The sequence below is a fragment of the Hyperoodon ampullatus genome, assembly GCF_949752795.1.
Source record: "Hyperoodon ampullatus genome assembly, chromosome: 13".
NCBI classification, from domain to species: domain Eukaryota; kingdom Metazoa; phylum Chordata; class Mammalia; order Artiodactyla; family Ziphiidae; genus Hyperoodon; species Hyperoodon ampullatus.
In genome coordinates, this window is record NC_136926.1 from 25974377 (window position 1) to 25994515 (window position 20139).

The 20139-nt window shown below is 44.2% G+C and overlaps 1 protein-coding gene across 2 annotated transcripts in view; it reads left to right on the forward strand.

Annotated features, from left to right (window-relative positions):
• Positions 1-13784: 13784 nt before the first annotated feature.
• Positions 13785-20139, forward strand: part of SPECC1L (sperm antigen with calponin homology and coiled-coil domains 1 like) — a gene marked incomplete at both ends in the record, with an annotated part of 92780 nt that continues 86425 nt past the window's right edge. For both annotated transcript variants that reach the window (XM_079717192.1, XM_079717193.1), the window contains one exon: positions 13785-13937. In XM_079717192.1, the coding sequence (XP_079573318.1) occupies positions 13785-13937 (153 nt within the window). The remainder of the gene's footprint in view (positions 13938-20139) is intronic.

Sequence of the window (20139 nt, forward strand, 5' to 3'; positions counted from 1 at the left end):
TGACATCTGGAACTCAGAAGGAAGTGCTTGCCATGGTTTTCCTCTTACATCCTCATCCTGCCACTGATACGTGAGTACAAGTTCTACCCCCAGTTGCAGGATGTGGTGTGACAGGCTGTGAACTGGGTAACAGGTGTCTCGAGAGCACTTCCAGGATTTCCTTCTGACACGCTTGTCCTTTCAGCAGTGGCTTGGGCTCTTCACATCCTAGCTCCGATTTTGTCTGTCTGTCGGGTGTTTGGTTCCTTTCTCTGTGTAGTTCTTAAATGATGCCTTTGGCACTGGCCCTGCCTCGCCTCCTCTATGCGCCTTGTGGTCCTGGTGAAGCAGAGGAGCCTCCACGTGGCTGCCCTGAGGGCGTGTTGATGGTGCTGGAGGGACAGTCTGGGGGCGGGGCTTCATGTGACCCAGGTCCTCTGAGCTGGGCTTCGAGGAACTTGAGCTGCTTGTCCTCCAAGATTGCTTTGAAGGAGGAGGGGGTTTTCAACCAGTGGACACTGGACTTGGGGGAATAACGCGCCTGTGGGAGGGAGCTGCGCGAAGCGGGCAGAGGGCCCAGCACAGGGGTCTAGTTTCATGAAAGAAACGTGCTGCTCTAGACCCCGGCTGCTGGAGGGAGCCCTGGAGAGTGGCTTTGGAGTTCTGGATCGGGCCGTTTTGTGGAGGACTGACTGTCGAGCTCCGCGGTTCGGGCTTAATATTCTTGCTGTTCTCTGTGTAGCTTCTGCCCATCGTTCTCATCCCGGTTCACCTTGTGTCTCATCCCCGTGTTCTGCTCCCTCCTCTCCTGGCGCTGCCCTTTCCTCCCTGTTGGCTGGTCTGTGTGCAGGGCCTAGGGTGGCCAGGTAAGATACAGGACACCCACCTACATTTTAACTTAGGGTAAAGAGCGAATATTTTTTAGTCTAAGTATGTCTCAAATGTTGCTGGGATGAAATACAATGAGGTGGGTGCTGTGGTCACAGTGCCTGGAGCAGAGTCTTGGCGTGACGTGGGAGAAGACCGTAAGGGGCTCTTGGGGCGGGATGGCCGAGTGGAAGTGTAGGTGTTGGAAAGAGCGTGGCTGCGGCAGACAAGGGGTGGGGAGAGGGTGGGAGTGGGGCGTTTGGCCTGAGGCAGGTAGGCAGGCGCCTGGAGAGGTGGTTGCGGGGGGGCGGGATTCGGGTCGCCAGGCTGTGATTCTTCCCTGACACAGAAGGAGCTGGAGCAGGGCTGGCAGGGGTGGTGGGCACGGAGACGAGGGGATGCTGTCAGCCAAGACCTGCGTTTGGGGGCCGGGACGAGTCTCTACCGTGGCTCAGTGTCTCACTGTGCAGGCCGCACCTGAGATTGAGGAAGACAGCCTAGGGAGCTACCCTGCTGTGGTGCCGTAGTGGGGCATCTGGAGTCAGACCTGTTCAGACCCCTACCCTTGCGTTGGCCAGCTGTGGGAGGCTCAGGTGATCCTTTTCACGGTTGCCCTGAGGTCATCCTTACCTCTCAAGGTGAAGGAGGGTTGAATGAAATGCTGTGTGTGTGGTATCCCCAGCACAGTGCTTGGCATGCAGGGGGCCCTCAGGGTTTAGTTCCCTGCTTTCCCTCTTGCCAGTGAGGTTTCAGATGGACTGGAGAACAGTGGATTTTCACCATCCATTTGGGATTGTCGGTCTGCCAGGCAGCTAGCTGACACCACAGAAGGAGGTGCAAGTCAGCAGGGAGTCCCTGTGACTCTCCTTACATTTCATTCTGGGAGATCAGAGAGAGCCTTCTTTGAGCTGTCTGTCCTTTCCCAGAAAATGTGGATGGAAATCAAGGGTGTAATAGGCCCCATGTCATACACGTTCCCTGCTCTTTCAGTCAATTCTGTTGAGTTGGCTTTCTCAGCTCAACACAGTGTCTGTGCAGATGAGACTGTATTTATAGTCTGCTGCAGAAAAACGAACATCTCCCTTCCCTCCTCGGTTTAAACCAGTCTTCATGCCAGAGTTTTTCAGCCTTGACACTATTGATTTTTGGGGCCCTATACTTCTTTGTTGCGAGGAGTATCCTGTGCATTGTAGGATGTCTAGCAGCAACCCTGGCCTCTCACCCAGTTGTGACAACCAAAAATGTCTACTGACAGTGCCAAATGTCCCCTAGAGGGCAGAATTACCCACTGTTGAGACCACTACCTTATACTCAGTGTAGATATAAGAAAAAAGTACTCTTTAGTATTTTTTATTGCTTTTCATGTTACCTAATCAGTGAAGTGCTTATTGAAAAAAATTTCAATTTTTATTAAACTGAATTCAAATTCTAATCTATTTTAACTTGTTTAGTTTGGAAAGACTTTCTTTGTGCCATTGGCAAAACATTTCTCAAATCTAAAATTTTTAGCTTATTATTAAAGGGTTTATTACATTGTTACATTTGAATGATTAGTAAAATAACAAAAGAAAATGTTTCATTTTGTATTTCAGATCACAGTTTGTTATAAATGTACAAATATATTGAATTGATATTTTTAATTAAAAATATGGCTGACAGTTAATTTTATGAATACAATATTGTGCAATTTTGTAACTGCCTGCCAGAAATCTGAGCATAAAGCCATGGTTTGAAGGGGTCATGAATAAACATTTTCTTTTTGTAAATATGGCTGAAGAGGGAGAGGAGACTCAAAATTTCTTGCATTCTGGGAGTTGGAACTTTGGGAACCAATTTGTTTTGGACTAAATCTGGAAAAACCATTTGTGTACTATAGCCAGAAATTCTTTTAGGCTGTCCTTTTCCAGCCTTGTCACTTGTCTGGAATGTTAAGTATCAGCAGTAGTTTAACGGCCTTTTAGCGCCTTGTATTAAAAAGATCTCCAGAAATGGATCTAAAGAGGTCCTAGTATAAGATTAGGGTTTTTTCGTTGTTGTTGTTATTTTTTTCAAAGCAGTAAGAAGGAGAAGACTTATGGTTCTAAGTTTGAAAAATGCAGGGAGCTTCTGGTTGTTTCTAAATATTTCCTTGTGTTAAATCTTGCAGAGTAATAGAGAGAAACCATAAATTAGTATGAGTGGGTTTTTCTGTGGCCAAAACAAAGGGAAATAGAATTGCGCTTTTGGATTTTTGTTGCTGATAATTAACTCTTTTTTTCTAGTATCCTGTCTATCAGTAGTTGTGGTTTAGTGAAAAGAGTTCAGACTTCGGACAAACTCCTTACTTCTGTAGCCTCAGTTTCTTCCTCCTTTCCAGGCACGTAGGGTGGTTTCGAATCAAATATGCTGGTGCTGGGCAGCACCGCCCTCCCCCAGGCAGCTTGCTCTGGCATTTACACAATAGCAACATCAGCAAAGTGTCTCACCCTCCTCATTACCCTCTGACTCTGTGCCCTTCACAAAGCCAAATTTTTGAAATGTTCTTCCTTCATCTCCTACTCAACTTTTTATCCCATTCCAGTGAGGTCTGACTTTGCCCCGTCCTTCCACTTGGGGCTGTGTCAGCCCTGCTTGCCATCTCCTCCTTCTGGCCGACTTCAGTGTCCACTTGGGCACTTTCTCCTGTAGATTTGCCCCTAGGCTCCCTTCACCCAGCGTTGCCAGGCAGAGAGGAGGTAGCTGTGAGGGGAAGGGGTGGAAGTTGGAGAGGAACTGCTTTTTCCTTTCCCTTCTTCTGTGGCCGCAAGGGCGTTTGGAGGGGAGTGCACACTTGGGGCTGGAGGTGGAAGTGGAGGAGAGGTCCCTCTGAAGGCCGCCTTTCCTCAGTGCCGGAGTTTGCATCATTGGCTTCTGGGAGCAGGTAGAACCACCATATTAAATGTGCACATTAGTTGATAATCACACCCTAATTTTAGGCATGAAGTAAAATCTGTTTTAAAAATGAGAAGACATCATGTTATAATAAAAAATAAACATTTAAAAGATAATAGAGAACAAAGTACTGATTAGCAGTGGGGAGAGGGATGGGGGAGGGGCAGATAGGGGTAGCGGGGTAAGAGGTACAAACTGTTAGGTATAAAATAAGCTGCAAGGATATATTGTACGACATGGGAAGTATAGCCAATTTTTTTTTTTTTTTTTTTGCGGTACGCAGGCCTCTCACTGCTGCGGCCTCTCCTGTTGCGGAGCACAGGCTCTGGACGCGCAGGCTCAGTGGCTGTGGCTCACGGGCCCAGCCGCTCCACGGCATGTGGGATCTTCCCAGACCGGGGCACGAACCCGTGTCCCCTGCATCGGCAGGCGGACTCTCAACCACTGCGCCACCAGGGAAGCCCTAGCCAATATTTTATAAGTATAAATGGAGTGTAACCTTTAAAAATTGTGAATCACTATTGTACGTCTGTAACTTAAATAATGTTGTACAGCAACTATACTTCATTTAAAAATGGACATAAAAAATAAGCTTTTAAAAATTGCCGGTAAGCTCCTTAGTCAGTAAGCATGGAAGTATTTTGAGCAGTAATGGACTTTTGTATTTAGATTCAGGCTAAGCACAGAATCACATGCCCGAAGGCATCTCCCTGGCCCCTCTCCTTCATGTCTCTGTCTCTTGCACCTTGAATACACGCCCACTTGCACATGTGCAGTGTTTTGACCTGGCAAAGCTCAGGCTTTTGTCTGAGTAAGCCTTGCCTTTTTCAGTGGAGTCCACTCCAAGTCTGTCTTTAAAATGTACACCTTTAAACGCACTTTCTGGTTGTGTGTTGCAATTCACAATAAGAAAGTTTAAAAAAATGTATATGTTGAGGAATTCAGTATAAGAAGTCTATTGCATTATGATTTATTTAATTAAAACATTTCTCGGGCTTCCCTGGTGGCGCAGTGGTTGAGAGTCCGCCTGCCGATGAAGGGGACATGGGTTCGTGCCCGGTCCGGGAAGATCCCACATGCCGTGGAGCGGCTGGGCCCGTGAGCCATGGCCACTGAGCCTGCGCGTCCGGAGCCTGTGCTCCTCAACGGGAGAGGCCACGGCAGTGAGAGGCCGGTGTGTCGCAAAAAAAAAAAAAAAAAAAACATTTCTCATTGAATTTCTTTTCAACGTTTTGTTTGGTTTTGTAGAACTCATGATTTTATCAATTGGTTATTGGTTTTGATCCATTTAGTAGCAACTTTTACTTACAGACTCTTATTTATTTATTTATTTATTTTAATTTATTTATTTTATTTATTTATTTTTGGCTGTGTTGGGTGTTTGTTGTTGTGCACAGGCTTTCTCTAGTTGCAGCGAGCGGGGGCTACTCTTCGTTGAGATGTGCAGCCTTCTCATTGTGGTGGCTTCTCTTGTTGTGGAGCATGGGCTCTAGGTGCACAGGCTTCAGTCGTTGTGGCACGCGGTTCAGTAGTTGTGGCGCATGGGCTTAGTTGCTCCGAAGCATGTGGGATCTTCCCGGACCAGGGCTCAAACCCATGTCCCCTGCATTGGCAGGTGAATTCTTAACCACTGCGCCACCAGGGAAGCCCCACACTCCAATTTAGTTTGCTAAATTTCAATTTTCCCTTGACAGTGTGAATCCTTCTCAGTGTTTTAGTCTCTTCTTAATTTAAAATTTTAATATGATCCCTACATTTTGAATATGGAGTTTGTGAAATAAGAGATAATTGTATTTAGGTTGCTTGGGTTGAAACCTTTTTTTGAATTTTAGTGGGATATTATCAATATATAGCATAAAAACATAAAAACATCATAGCTAATAAGCAATTTCCTTTTTTAAAAAAGTTTTGATTCCTGGTTCTTGAGGTATAAATTGTGAAATAGAATATTTGAATTTTTGAGTGATCCTAATCTATCCTCCTCTCCTATAAACAAGGCTCACAGAGTTAGCAGCATGACTCGCTCAGGGTCACGCAGGCGTGCCAGGCCTGAGACCACAATCCAGGTCTCCTGATTAGCGTTCCAGGGAACTCCCTACCATATATTTTCAGTGTTTCCTGATATGTAATTTTCAGTGGGAAAGAACCAGAAGCAAGTGTTGTTTGTTGACATCTATGTGCCACAGTGTATAATTTAATGAAGTAGTGAGTAAAAATAATCTTTAGTCATTCCTTATGAAGGGTTTGTCTGACAGAGTGTCTTTTGAGTTGCTGCTTTTATTTTAATAAGGCATTAGTCATACTTGGGGCATGCAGTGTGTTGTTATAGATTATGATAGCTCACATTTATGCCATCATTACTGTGGGCCACCCTGCTAAGCACTTTAGGTTCATTATTTCATTTAATCCTCCCAAAATCCTTATAAGGAAGGTAGTATTATTACCAGCCCATTTTACATATGAGGAAACTGAGATTTCAGAGAGATTAAGTAACTTGGCCGAGGGACACAGATTTGAACAGACTGTGGTGGGTGGGGCAGTCTCCAGATACTGTAAATAAGCACAGTGGATTTAAAAGTTATCAATTAAATAACAATTCCTTTTTTTTTTTCCTGGCTGCTCCACCCAGCATGTGGGATCTCAGTTCCCTGATGATCAGGGATCAACCTGTGCCCCCTACAGTGGAAGCCCAGAGTCTTAACCACTGGACCGCCAGGGAAGTCCCCACAATTCCATTTAAATAGTTTCATTTATTTATTTATTTAGTTAGTTAGTTAGTTAAATTCATTCATTCATTTATTTTGCGGTACGCGGGCCTCTCACTGCTGTGGCCTCTCCCTTTGCGGAGCACAGGCTCCGGACGCGCAGGCTCAGTGGCCATGGCTTACAGGCCCAGCCACTCCGTGGCATGTGGGATCTTCCCGGACCGGGGCACGAACCCGTGTCCCCTGCATCGGCAGGCAGACTCTCAACCACTGCGCCCCAGGGAAGCCCTAAGTAGTTTTAAATAGCAATACATTTAGTGTAACAGAGGGGACAGATGATTGTACTTGGAGGTGAATAGGAGGTGCATAGAGGAGTTCAAAGGAAGAAGTGGTGACCCATCAGGATCCTTGTGTGTCTACAGGTGGGAGGATTAGGGACCACCCCTGTAGTTAACACCAAGGGCTCCTGTCCCGCACTGTGCCAGGGCTGAAGGTGCTTCTTGGTGAGGGATGGCCTCAGAGCTCCTTTGTGGTTTCCAGGACAATCTCTGTTCTCCTCCGCTCAGGGAGGAGCCTTCTTGTTGCAATATAATGACAGTTAAGATAAATTCTTAAGGTCCTTTTGGCATTATTTCTGAAACTTGATTCGTGTGTTTTTCATGGGTGGATGGTTGGGGAGGGTGGAGTTTCTGAATCACTGAAAGAAATTGCCATTCCTGATCTTGGATTGTTGGACCATTTTTCTGACCTTTGAGCCCTGGTGAAAAAACTTCTGGAATGAGTGTGTTGGGATTTTTGTTCTCTTTCTTGGTCTACACATGTTATTTTGTACAATAACTATAAATTAGGTTTTATCAACTCCTCTTTATAGGAGAGGAAACATTTGCGAACATACGAAGTGATGAAGTGATTTGCCTGCAGTCACAGTTTGTGTGGCAAAGCTGGAGTGTGAACCCAGCTCTCCTAACTTGAAGTTCAGTGCTGTGCTGCTGTTCTGAGGCCTGGGGTCGGGTGGAGGTCTGGTGACACATCGCAGAGCCTGTTCACCGCTCTGTTCTCTACCTGTAACATCACCATCAGCTGCGTGAGGTGTATTAGAAGGATTTTGGAGTCAGGAGGTACCTCCGAGATTCCTTAGAATTCAGCCTTTTATTGTAGGTGAGGATCCTGGTTGGACAAGTGACTTAAGATTGAAGACAGTGCTTTTTAGAGAAGAACTAATGGGTTTCAAATTGAAGTCAGAATTTAAAAATATCTCGAAGGCTGGACCTTAAGCTGAATTTGACCAAATGATAATTTTAACAGATACAGGTGTAAACTTTTTCAGAATATAAATTACACAGCTATGAAACGGAGAAAAGTGGAGTATTTACTGTTCAGTTTCTTCAACATTTCTGTGTGTTTGAAAATTTTCGTAATAAAATGTTATCGGAAAAAAAGAGAAAAGCAGCTTAACAGCAGTTTGTGTGAAAGAGGCTTTGTAGTATTAGGTAACCATGAACTCAGGAGGAGCCTCTGGTAGCTCCTGGCCAAACAGGGTTTTTTCTTAGATTAAGTTGAGAAGTTCAGTGTCGAGATGGAGAAAGTAATAGTCGGCTGGACTCTGTGCTTGCAGACTAGGTCCTCCTCCTGTCTGTGCCAGTGGCACAGGTGTGCGAAGTCTGGAGTAGGGGCTGGAGAGTCTCAGACCGACATGGGGGAAGGGCAGACTTATCAAAGCACTGTGCTGGTCCTCAGATCCTGGGAGAACTGTGGGCTGAGGGTACTTTTGTTTTGAGTGTGGCGCTCAGATTCAGGTCAGAGGAAAGGAGTTACAGGGAAGGAGATGCCCTTCAAGTTACAGGGAAGGAGATGCCCTTTTGGCCTCTCTCCCTGAGCCCCCATATGGTGTCCTTCAGTCCATCCTCTGCAGTACCAGGTTTCTCTTTAGGAAGGACACATCCAATCAGGGCAGCACTGCCTTCAGTCCTCAGTGCTGTGTGTCAGACCGAAGCCCTTCCCCGCTGGTTGTCACTGTCACGTTTCTCTGTTTGAGCAGGCCCAGGTCTTCAGGGGGCCCGTGCTTTCTTACACCTCTGACCTGTACCTCCCTCCCTGTTTTGCAAGGGCAGAACCAGGGACGATGTCCTCCTGCTCCCACCATACCTTGTACATGTATGTCCCTCATGTTTGCAGTAGATTCATCAAGGATGGAGACCTGTTCACTTACGCACCTCATTCTTCCCCTAGACTGCGAGCCCCTGGAAGGTAGGTATTTTTGTCTTAATCAGCTTAGGATGTCCATCTATTTATTTATCCTTGTTTCACTAGCTTCCCAGAGAATTGGCGTTTGGCTCGTCTTGGCACAAAATAAGTGTTCAGTGACTGTTAAGCAAGTAATGACTTGCTTCCTAACTTAGTAGTCAGTATGCTCCATTTTTTGTCAGTGGTGCTGCATGTGGGGTTTCCTATAAGGGACCTCCAAGATACTTTCCATTTTTAAGAGTCTGTGGTTTGATTTTTAGATAGTATTTTACCTGCCATGTGTGGAAGGTAAGAGATGGCCCTTTGTTTACCTTACATGACCTCCTTGTACATGTAGAGGAAACTCAAGCTTCCTGTGTGGCTGCGGCCGTGTAATTAGCTTTAGGCAGGGCTCCTAGAGCTGTAAATCCTGTACTGGGACATCCTGGTAAGAGGTCCAGCTACTCAGACTGCAGCCTTCTCACTGAATGCAAGCTTATTTGTGTAAATGAGAGCAGTTGTGCCTCTGCCCTTGCCTAACAATTATTTTAAATTAAAAAGTAGCAGCCCTCTATAAATGAATATGATTATAGCTAAGGTTTTTACTTTTACAGCTGTAACATAATACATACTGATTTAGACCTGGTAATAAGTTTTCTAAAATCTATCCAAAAGGTAGATTTTATATTAAATTACATGGTCATTAGCAGCTTCAAAATGAAAAATATTGGTCAAGAGTACCAGCACTGACTGATAGGACAAGTAGGTAAGTCTAGAAGGGGCAGATTGAGCAGTATAATTTTAGTGTTGTTACATTTTGTTCATCTCTTGTGAAATCTTCATTGAGATAAAAATTGCCGGTTTCTGAGGAAGTGTTTGTGTATGGTTGCATTGAAGGCCATATGGATTGGTGGGCAGGGTGTGGGGTTTGGATTGAGACTACTGTCACTAAAGAATGGTTGACCCAGGGAGAGTTACATCATCAGCACCCACCTGTGGGGATTCAGGGACCTGTGCTGAGTGTGGCGCAGCTGGGGCATGATGCCTGTCCGTGGGAGGGGCTCGCAGCCTTCAGTGTCTTTCCCTATTTGGGGAGCAGTGCATATATTTCTATGTTTTTATTTTAAGAAATATTTAATATTTTAAGAAATATTATTTGAGAAATACATGTGACACACTCCTTGGATTATTGTTATTTGAGATTATTCTTAGCATATGTAGAGAGACAGCATCCATCCTGTTTTTGTGAGGAGAGCTACTTTTTATTCCTCCCCACACATTGATTTCACTGGACTAGAGGTTGTGGTGGGTGCCTATGTGACACCCTCATGCAGGCCGGGGAGGCGTAGTAGTAACTTCCATCGCACCCCTTTTCGCAGCTTTCAGACCCTGGAAGTGCTGCATGCTGTGTTGTCCTCTCCCTCCACGCCGCATCTCCCCCAGGCCTGGGGCTCCAGGGAGGGTCTGGGCCAACGATTCCTGCTTCTTAACCTGGTGCAGGGGGCCAAGATCTCTGGTGAATTACCACCGGTTTTGGAGGATCCTTGTCCTTAATAGGGGTCATTTTAGAAAATTGTGGAAGCTTTTTTGACTGTCTCAATGGTTGGTGGAGACTGTTGATATTTAATAGGTAGGGTCCCTGGAATTCTAGACTCAATGAAGTGACAGTTCCACAGAATGAAAACTTATCCTGAGATCTGCAAAACTTTGGAATATCTTGCTGAATAATTTATGTGGATAGAAAAAAAACCTGTTTATGACTGAGCCTAGAATCTTATTCCATCTTACACAAAGAAAGCATTTTTTAACATACTTTTTGGTATATATGGAATTTTCCAGGGTTGTAGTTACTGTAGACACTGAGGGGAAATTGTTTTGTTCTCAGCTATGAAGTATATTAGGGTTCTCCAGAGAGATGGAACCAATAGGACGGAACCAAACTTATTATAAGGAGTTGGCTCACATGCATATGGGGGCTGAGGAGTCCCAAGATCTGCAGTTGGTAGGCTGGGGCCCCCGCAGAGCCGCTAGCGTAAGTTCCAGTCTGAGAGTTGGAGTCCAAAGCCAGGAAAAGACTGACATCCCAACTCAAGAAGTCAGTCAGGAAGAGTTCCCTCGGACTCCAGCCTTTTTGTTCTATTCAGGTCTTCGATTAGTTGGATGAGGCCCGCCCACATTAGGGAGAACACCTGCTTCACCCAGCGTATGAATTCAGTCATTAATCTCAATCAGAAACACCCTCATACCCAGAATACTGTTTGACAAAATGTGTGGGCGCCCTGCGGCTCAGTCAGGTTGACATAAGATGAGCCGTCACACCAAGCGTGGTTCCCCCTTTTAGAAAATCACATTCTGGAGAGTGTGCATGGAGATGGCATGTATCTGAGTTGCCAGGACCTCGTGCCCAAGTCAACACTGTTTGTAACTGTCAGATTCACAGTGATTCAGCTTAGTGCTGTGCATTTCTGACTGTTTTATTCCTAGTATAGTCTGGCTTGAACAGTTACGTGTCAAAATTCATATTTATTTTATTTTATTATTTTTTATAAATTTATTTATTTATTTATTTTTGGCTGCGTTGGGTCTTCATTGCTGCGTGCAGGCTTTCTCTAGTTGTGGCGAGTGGGGGCTACTCTTCGTTGCATTGCTTGGGCTCCTCATTGCAGTGGCTTCTCTTGTTGCGGAGCATGGGCTCTAGGCTTGTGGGCTTTGGTAGTTGTGGCACGAGGGCTCAGTAGTTGTGGCTCGCAGGCTCTAGAGTGTAGGCTCAGTAGTTGTGGCACACGGGCTTAGTTGCTCTGCGGCATGTGGGATCTTCCTGGACCAGGGCTTGAGTGTCCCCTGCATTGGCAGATGGATTCTTAACTACTGAGCCACCAGGGAAGCCCAGCAGGCGGATTCTTAACCACTGTGCCACCAGGGAAGTCCTAGTAACTCTGTGTTTAACCACTTGAGGAACTGCCAGACTATCTTCCAAAGTGGCTGCACCATTTTGCATTTGTGCCAGCAGTGCTTGAGGGTTCCAATTACTCCACATCCTCTCTAACATTTGTTACCATCTATCTTTTTGATTATAGCCACCCTAGTGGGAGGGAAGTGGTAGTTCATTAGGTTTTAACTCTGGGACAGAGACAGCAGCAGGAAAGGGACAGTCTATTACATTGTCCAGTATGGTGTCTACCATGTAACTTTAAATTTAAAAAGATTAAAATTAAATAAAATTTAAATTTTAGTTCCTCATTCACACTAGCCACATTTCAAGTGCTCAGTAGCCACAAGTAGCTAGTGGCTACTGTATTTCGGATAGCACAGATGGATACCAAACATTTTCATAGTTGCAGTAAGTTCTGTTGGATTGTGCTGGTCTAGAAAAAGTTAATTTGACAGCAGCTGGAGGAGTAGGCAGAGAATGGGAGAGGGTCTGAGTAGTGTAGGAAGGAGTGCAGGCATGGAATTTGGAGCAGAGAAGAAAGAAACTTTGGGGAGCCATTTACAAGATATGAGACTTAGAAAAAAGGTAAATACAAAGGGAAAGTGAGACGTTGAAGGAAAGTTTCTTAGGAACTTGATTTTTCTACAAAATCAACTTAGTGATGGGTCCAATCTAATTCCTTAATTTTACAGGTAGAAAAGCACAAAGTTGCCGGTTGGCAGGGATCAGCATAACTGTGGTGCACGTGTTGTGGGAAGCCGCTCATGTCTGTCTTGGTCATTTTCAGTGTCCTCTGGGAACCTATAAGGAGCAGCTTGGTGGAGCTAAACTAGAGGGAGTGCCAACTCTGGGCTGAGTGCTCCAATGGGACAGGGAAGTAGAAAGCAGAAGGCTTCAGGGCAAGAAGACGGGTGATTTGATTGTCACCAAGTACAGCATTTTCTGGAAGGAAGAACCAGGAAGTTGGGAGAAGGCTGGAGAGGAGACTGAGGTCTTGCTGTGTTTTGCTTGGTGTCAATAACAGTGTTCTTTTTGCTCCGAGGCCTTATCACGGTGAGGGTGGAGCGGAGCCCCCTTTGCCCTGTCTCACTGTTCTGCCACCAAACCAGTTGGTACAGTTTGTGTTACGTCAGGCAAGATAAATCTGGAGTGTTCAAATACAGTCTAGGTGAAGTGTTCATTGAAGCTATTGGAATGAGCCTTTTCTTTTCCAAAAGGCTATTCTGTAAGTTTCTCTTTATTTTTATTAGTGTGTAGAAATCTTCCTAAAATAGACCAACTTCTTTTTTGTGCTCAGTGTAGTTTCTCAGCGTCATCGTACATAAACTTCCTTACGTTCACAGTAGGCTTTCATTTTTGTTAGTCGTATTATTTACTTTACCCAGACCAGGCCAATGTGTCTTTCCAAACATGATACTACTGTAGAGACTGCTTTTCTAGCTCAGCTAATAGAGGTATGTTGAAGGGTCTTTCTGGCCGTAGTTCTGTGTGTGGCCAGTGTTATTCCAGGTCCTCTAAGCTTGAAATTGAGTCTGTTCCACTTAAGCGAAAGGTTTGCTGTCATGGTTTTAAGGGTGTAAAAGAGTGCCCTTACTTTCTGAACCAAATATTGAGGCTTATGTTCTTATAAGGCATTTTGATGCTTCCTCTTGATAAAAGAGATACACTGGGAAATATATTTAGATCCTGAATGTTGGAGTTTCTGGGCTGTTTTGCTGGTTTATGTGGAAATATCACAACAAATATTTGAAATTAGGACTGTGCTGGATAATTTGGAAAGTGTGATCACCTTAGAGACCTGCAAAGTGGCTCATTCTCAAGTGCCAGGATGATTATTGCTTCACTAAATGTACTGGTGTTAGCCAGTTCTGTTAGAGATGTAGGATATTCTTTTTACTGAGAGAACTAGAATGCACAAAATAATTTCAAGTTAGTAGTGTTCAAGAAGGAAGCCTTGAAAACAGGGTGCGTTCTGATTAATAAGTCTAAGAATTTTTCATCCTTTATTTTCTGTAGCGACATCTAGCTTTCAAGCATTTTTATTTAGTTCATGGTAAGATCCTTCAAAAACAAATTTTTAAAGAGCTTTCTTACAGTTTTGTTCTCGGTATAATGCCGTTTCTCTCCACAGATTTGCTTGTAAATGCATCACGAAAAGGCAGCCCAGAATGAAGAAAACAAGCAGGAGTGTTGGCTCAGTGCCTAAGGTGTCTGGGATAAGCAAAGCGCAAACAGCAGACAAAACGAAACCCGAAAACAGCTCTTCAGCATCTGCAGGAGGCAAACTCGTAAAGCCTGGAACAGCAGCTTCATTGTCAAAGGTATTTACGTGGTTGTGTTTAAATATGTGACGAATTGTAGGAGGAGTGAGTCTTCATATGATGTTTGATTTATCACATAAACGTTATTTAGGATTCACCCTCTTCAAAGAGAGTTCACGGTGTGGTGGACTTAATTAGTGTTTGGTCGGTCTTTACGAACGAAACCAAGTAGCAGGCTTACTTGTGAGCAAATCGCTGTGCCGGTGTGGGAGAGCCTGCCTTCAAGGAGCTTCTGGAGGAAAGGATGGAGGCAAGTCACTGGCACGAACAACTAAAATACAAGTGAAAAAGTCAGATGCCCTGGGAGAGCAGGAGGGTAGCGTAAACAGTTTCAAGTAGAAAAATATTGTTTCTGCCCGAGAAGGCTTAATGAAAAGAGTATGTGCGTGAGGTCTTAAAGGATGGCCAGTATGACATTCCTGAAACCCCTGAACAGGGGTTTTTATTCCCACCCACCCCCCTACACTGTTAGCATAAACTGTTACTTGTTTTTTGACAACTGATCCAGTATTAATCCCAGGCAAAATTGGGTGATATTAATTTAGTCAGAGCATAACTAGTTTTCTTGTTACACTCCTTTCTTTAGAGGCTAGTTTAGTTCTTGTTAGTAAAGGGTAGTGGTACGTTAGATCCCGGGCTTTGGGAGCAGACAGGCCCAGGCTGGGCATGTGCATCCTAGGGCTGCGGTCAGGATGGAAGTGAGGGTGTAGGAAAGAGGACGGCGCAGGGCCTGGCTCACAGCAAGGGCTTTGTAAGGGACTGGCAGTAGGGTTTTTCCTGGTTAGCTCTGGACACTTCCTGCAGCTCAGGATTGATTGACAGTAGCAGGCTTCCCATGGATTCACCCTCTTCAAAGAGAGTTCACAGTGTGGTGGACTTAATTAGTGTTTGGTCGGTGTCAGTGTCTGTGTTGAGATGACTCTGGGCCATTTTTCTGCTGGTCAAGTCTTAGATTCACTGGACAGAGATGCACATGGTCTTCTTCCAGTCTTTCTCAGTCCAGAATTCATGTATTTGTTCTTTGCTTGCTTGTTTTGAGGTTTGGTGTTTTGGGGTAGAAACTTTGACTCTATAGAGAAAACCTGGAGAGAGTTTTTGCTCATCTGATAGGGAGGAACCAAGAAGTACCTGAAACGCGATCTGTTCAGAAGCCTTTTGTCCAGGAAAGGCTTTACAGATGTGACTTAATTATTTTAAGAAGCACCTCACAGGAACAGCTGATGAGGGACTTCCTTATATGTGTTGAAAGATCTAGCAGGAAATGCTGGTTTTTCTATTCCAGGGTTGTCGAAACTGAATGCAGACTTACTCTGTGGGCTTGGAGATGCCACCAGATTTTCTCCTTGCTACATCCCTGATGAGCAGCTGGGTGTCATCCTGCGGCCTGGAGGGTGATACCAGGAGTAGACCTTTGCCCTACTTCCGTTAGTCTGAATCAGCACGCTGAGCAATTTCCTTGGTGGCAGTGCTGCCTCTCTCTCGTGTAAGAAAGCTGGTATTTTCTGCCCCAGCTGTTCACTCAGTTGCTCGCCTGTTTTCAGAGTGGAGCGCCTGTGTGCCTGGGTGACCCATGACTTATGGGGCTGGAGGAGCAGGCTGAAGCGTTGGCACGGGGTGTGCACTACTGCCTGCCTTGTTGCCTCCTCCTCACTGGCAGGCAGTGTCTCTGAGGTTCACTCCGGAGCGTGCCCTGAGCAGCGTGTCTGGTCTTCCAAAGCATGTATCCTGAGTCGATGGCAGCCTAGTCTTGAGCAGTGAGTACTTCTTCATTGTAAGGCAGAACCGTATCCCTGCTCTGTGCCAGCTGTCCATGGCTTTGGCTTTGCTGAGTTGGCTGATTTAAGTAATTCTGTGTGTGTGTGTGTGTGTGTGTGTGTGGAGTGGGGAGGGTCATAGAAAAGGTGAAACTATTTGGGAACACTTTACCTCAACTGGAGCAAGTGCTTTACTTAAAAATAGAAATTAGAGTAAGAAGGAAAGAAGAAAATAGTGAAAATGATAGAAAAATTAGAAAAAGCGAAAGGACCTAGGGAACCCACAAACTTGTTATTTTATTTTTCTAAGTTTCCATATTTCACTGTGCTTCTCTAGCATATGGTCACTTCCCACAACTTGAGTTCTGTAACTGATGGAGCCTTGATGATTACCAGAAGAATGAAGCATTTGGCTTTTAATCATTGAGACACCGTGTCCACACATCCACTCTCGTGGACACCCACACGGTGTCTGTCACTGCGCAGGATTCACATAACACCAACACTTTTCTTACACTTGGCAGGGTACAGGGATATGTGTTTCTTTTTTTGGCTGCAACCAAGGATTGAACCCAGCCCTGGCATTGAAAGTGCCGAGTCCTAACCACTGGACCTCCAGGGAATCCCCAAGGATATGTGTTTCTTTACCTCTCATTTCAAATGTTGTTTGCAGCTAGATCTAGTGAGATGTAGGGGAGGACCTTTCTGAGTCTGAACGGAGCTTTTGTAAACATGAAAAGAAGCACTACGGCTGTTCACAGCATGTTTGGAGGAAATTGTTCCCATTTCTGTGAGTAGTTGTAACATCTGACTTGGGCCTTTGTGTGGGTCATTCTTCTTTGTCACAGCCAGCAGAGAGGGTTATTTCCAGGTAGAGGTGGTCTCCTACATGCCTGCACTTTCTGGCTGTCCGCACTTAATCCTTTAGAAGTAGTACACTTTTTCATTGTCCTGGGGATACTTTTTTCTAAAACTTGATAGATGAGAGTTAATAAGTTAGGGTTTATCTAAATAATTGATGATTCTCAATGATTATTTGTGATCATACCTTTTCAGTGTAAAAGTTAGTTCACAGTGTGACTGAGTAATCCATCTCTGAAACCTGGAAGGTAGAAATTTTAAACTAATCTTAAATTACGAGGTGGAGATGCAGACTATGAAACTTGGACTTTACCTGGAGAAGCATGTATTCTTTGGTTGTATTATTTCATTATTTGTATCTGTATGTTTTTACCAAATGATTTGTGTTTTGCACCTGTTATTAAAAAGTAGGCGAAAAATCTATTCCTTCATCAGTTTCGGTTTTTTGGACTGTTGCTGATGGGGGATGTTTACATGTGGGAATGCACATTTATTTATAGAACTGTGTAACAAAAATTAAAACAAAAAAGTATCAGAGCCTGCAAGTACCTTCGTGTAAAAGGCAAGTTGGAAAGTGCAGAGTTGTTTCTTGTTTTGTTTTTACTTTTCTGATAAAGTAGAACATACACCCAGAGAAGTTCACAAAGCGTCTGTGTTGGGCTTAGTGAGGGGTGAACGTACCCTGGGCCACCAGCCAGGTCAGGAAGCAGAGCCTGCCTGCACCTCAGTGGCCTCCCCCCCGACCCCTCTGTGCCCCCTTCATCACTGCCTTTTCCTTCCTCTCCGGAAGTAACTACCACCCTAACTTCTAGCCCCCAAGATTCATTTTGCCTGTTTGGGATCTTTATATAGAGGTAATTCGACATGAAGTTCTTTTTATGTGTGTCTGGTTTCCTTAACTGTGTTTAGGTCATGTTATTCATCTCTGTTGTTGCCTATAGCAGCAGCTCCTCCCTTTTTTTTTTCTTAATTGAAGTATAATTGATTTACAATATTGTGTTAGTTTCAGGTGTACAACAAAGTGATTCAGCTATATTATATATTTTTTTAGATTATTTTCCATTATAGGTCTAAAAAAATATTGATTATAGTTCCCTGTGCTGTAGTAAATCCTTGTTGCTTATCTTATTTTATGTATAGTAGTGTGTATCTGTTAATCCTGTACTCCTGATTTATCCACCCCCCTGCCACCTTCCCCTTTGGTAACCATAAGTTTGTTTTCTATGCCTGTGAGTCTGTCTGTTTTGTATATACATTCATGTGTAAGCAGCTCCTCCTTGCTGATTACTAACCGTGGAATGTCCACAAGCCATACACCTCTTCTGCCCTTGATGGACATCTATCTGGAGTTTCCTTTGGGGCTATTAGTCATAGTACTGTTATGAACATCCTACACAACGTCTATTATACGCAGGTGCACCCATTTCTGTTGACTCCATAACCAGGAGTGAAATTGCTGGGTTGTAAAGTGCATGGCGTTCACCTTTCATAGGTAGATGGCCAGTCATTTCCCAAAGGGGTTACTCTGGGATGCCCCACATCCTCACCTGCACTTACATTACTCTTTTCATTGTAACCATTCATAGAGATGTTATAAAGTGGCTTTAATTTGCATTTGCATTGTTATCAATGAGATTAAGCACCTTTTCTTGTCTTATTTTTAAGTGTTTAGTGAACATTTAGATATTCTCTTATGTGAAGTGCCTGTTCAAATCACTTGCCCATATTTTTACTGTGGTGTCTTTTTTTCCTCAACTTTTGTGTGTGTGTGTGTGTGTGTGGTAAAACACACATAACATTTATCATCTTAACCATTGTTAAGTGTACCGTTTTGTGGCATTAAGTACATTCACACTGCTGAGTAACTGTCACCACCGTCCATCTTCAAAACTTTTTCATTTTCCCAGACTGAGAGTCTGTCCCCATTGAACACTAACTCCCCATCTCCTCCTCCCAGTCCCTGGCAACCACCATTCCACTCTCTGTCTCTGTGAGTCTGACTACTCTGAGTACTTCATATGAGTAGAATTACACAGTATTTGTCTTTTTGTGACTGGCCTATTTACTGTAGCAAAATGTCTTCAGAGTCATCTACGTTGTAGCATATTGCAGAATTTCCTTCCTTTTTAAGGCTGAATAATACTCCACTGTATGTATAGATCACACTTTGTTTATCCATGCTTCCATCAGCGGATACTTGGGTTGCTTCTACCTTTTGGCTATTGTGAATAATAGCTGTGAACATGGGTGTGCAAATATCTCTTAGAGACCCTGCTTTCAATTCTTTTGGGTATATACCCAGAAGTGGAATTGTGGGGTTCTATGGTAGTTTGATTTTTAATTTTTGAAGAACGACCATACTGTTTTCCACAGCAGCTGCACCATTTTATATTCCCATCAACAGTGCACAAGGGTTCCCCTTTTGCTAATCTTTGCAAGCACTTGTTTTTTCTGTTTTTTGGTAGTAGCCGTCCTAGTGGCTGAGGTGGTGCAGTGTGTTTCTTTGTACTGATTTATAGTTCTTTACCTATACTAGACGTGAACCCTTTGTCATTTATATGCATTGTACATATATTCTCCTACTCTGTACCTTCTCTTTCTACTTCTTTTGTTTTAATTAATTAATTAATTGGCTGCGTTGGGTCTTCGTTGCTGTGCACAGGCTTTCTCTAGTTGCAGTGAGTGGGGGCTACTCTTCATTGTGGTGCGCAGGCTTCTCATTGCACTGGCTTCTCTTGTTGTAGAGCTCGGGCTGTAGGTGCGTGGGCTTCAGTAGTTGTAGCACAGAGGCTCAGTAGTTGTGGCTCACGGATTCTTAGAGCACAGGCTCAGTAGTTGTGGAACATGGGCTTAGTTGCTCCACGGCATGTGGGATCGTCCTGGACCAGGGCTCAAACCTGTGTCCCCTGCATTGGCAGGCGGATTCTTAACCACTGAGCCGCCAGGGAAGCCCCCAGAAGTACATAATTTTTTTCTTGATCTGTTTAAGTGTAAATTGTAGAGCTAATGCTCCTTTATTGCTGAATATTTCAGTGTGTATTTCCTTAAAAAACAAGACCATTCTCTTATAACCATAGTACAATGATAACATCTGGAAAGAACATTGATAGAATGCTAGTATCTGATCTGTAGACTTTAGTTAAATTTCACCAATTGTGCTAATGTCCACTTTAGCAAAAAAAGAAGCAAAATTTTTTTCTGGTCCAGGATTCAGTCCGGGGTCGTGAATTGCATATAGCTGTTCTTCATTCTCCTTAAATTTGGAATAGTTCCTCAGTCTTTGTCTTTTAGGACCTTGACATTTACTAAAGTGTGTAGTCCCGTTTGTTTGGCTGACTGTCATCCACATTTGGGTTTGTCAGTGTTTCCATAGGCTGGGGCTGCAGGGTCCCGCAGGAGTCCCACAGAAGCTGGGCGTCCTAGGTGCAGCATTTCCAGAGGCACGTGGTGTGTGGTGTCAGTGTTCCTGGTGATGATAACTTGGTGAAGGTGGTGTCTGCTAGGTTCCTCCACTATCAGGTTACTATGTCGCCTTTTGTAAAAATAAGTATCTTGTCGAAAATACTTGACACTGTAAATATCCTCTC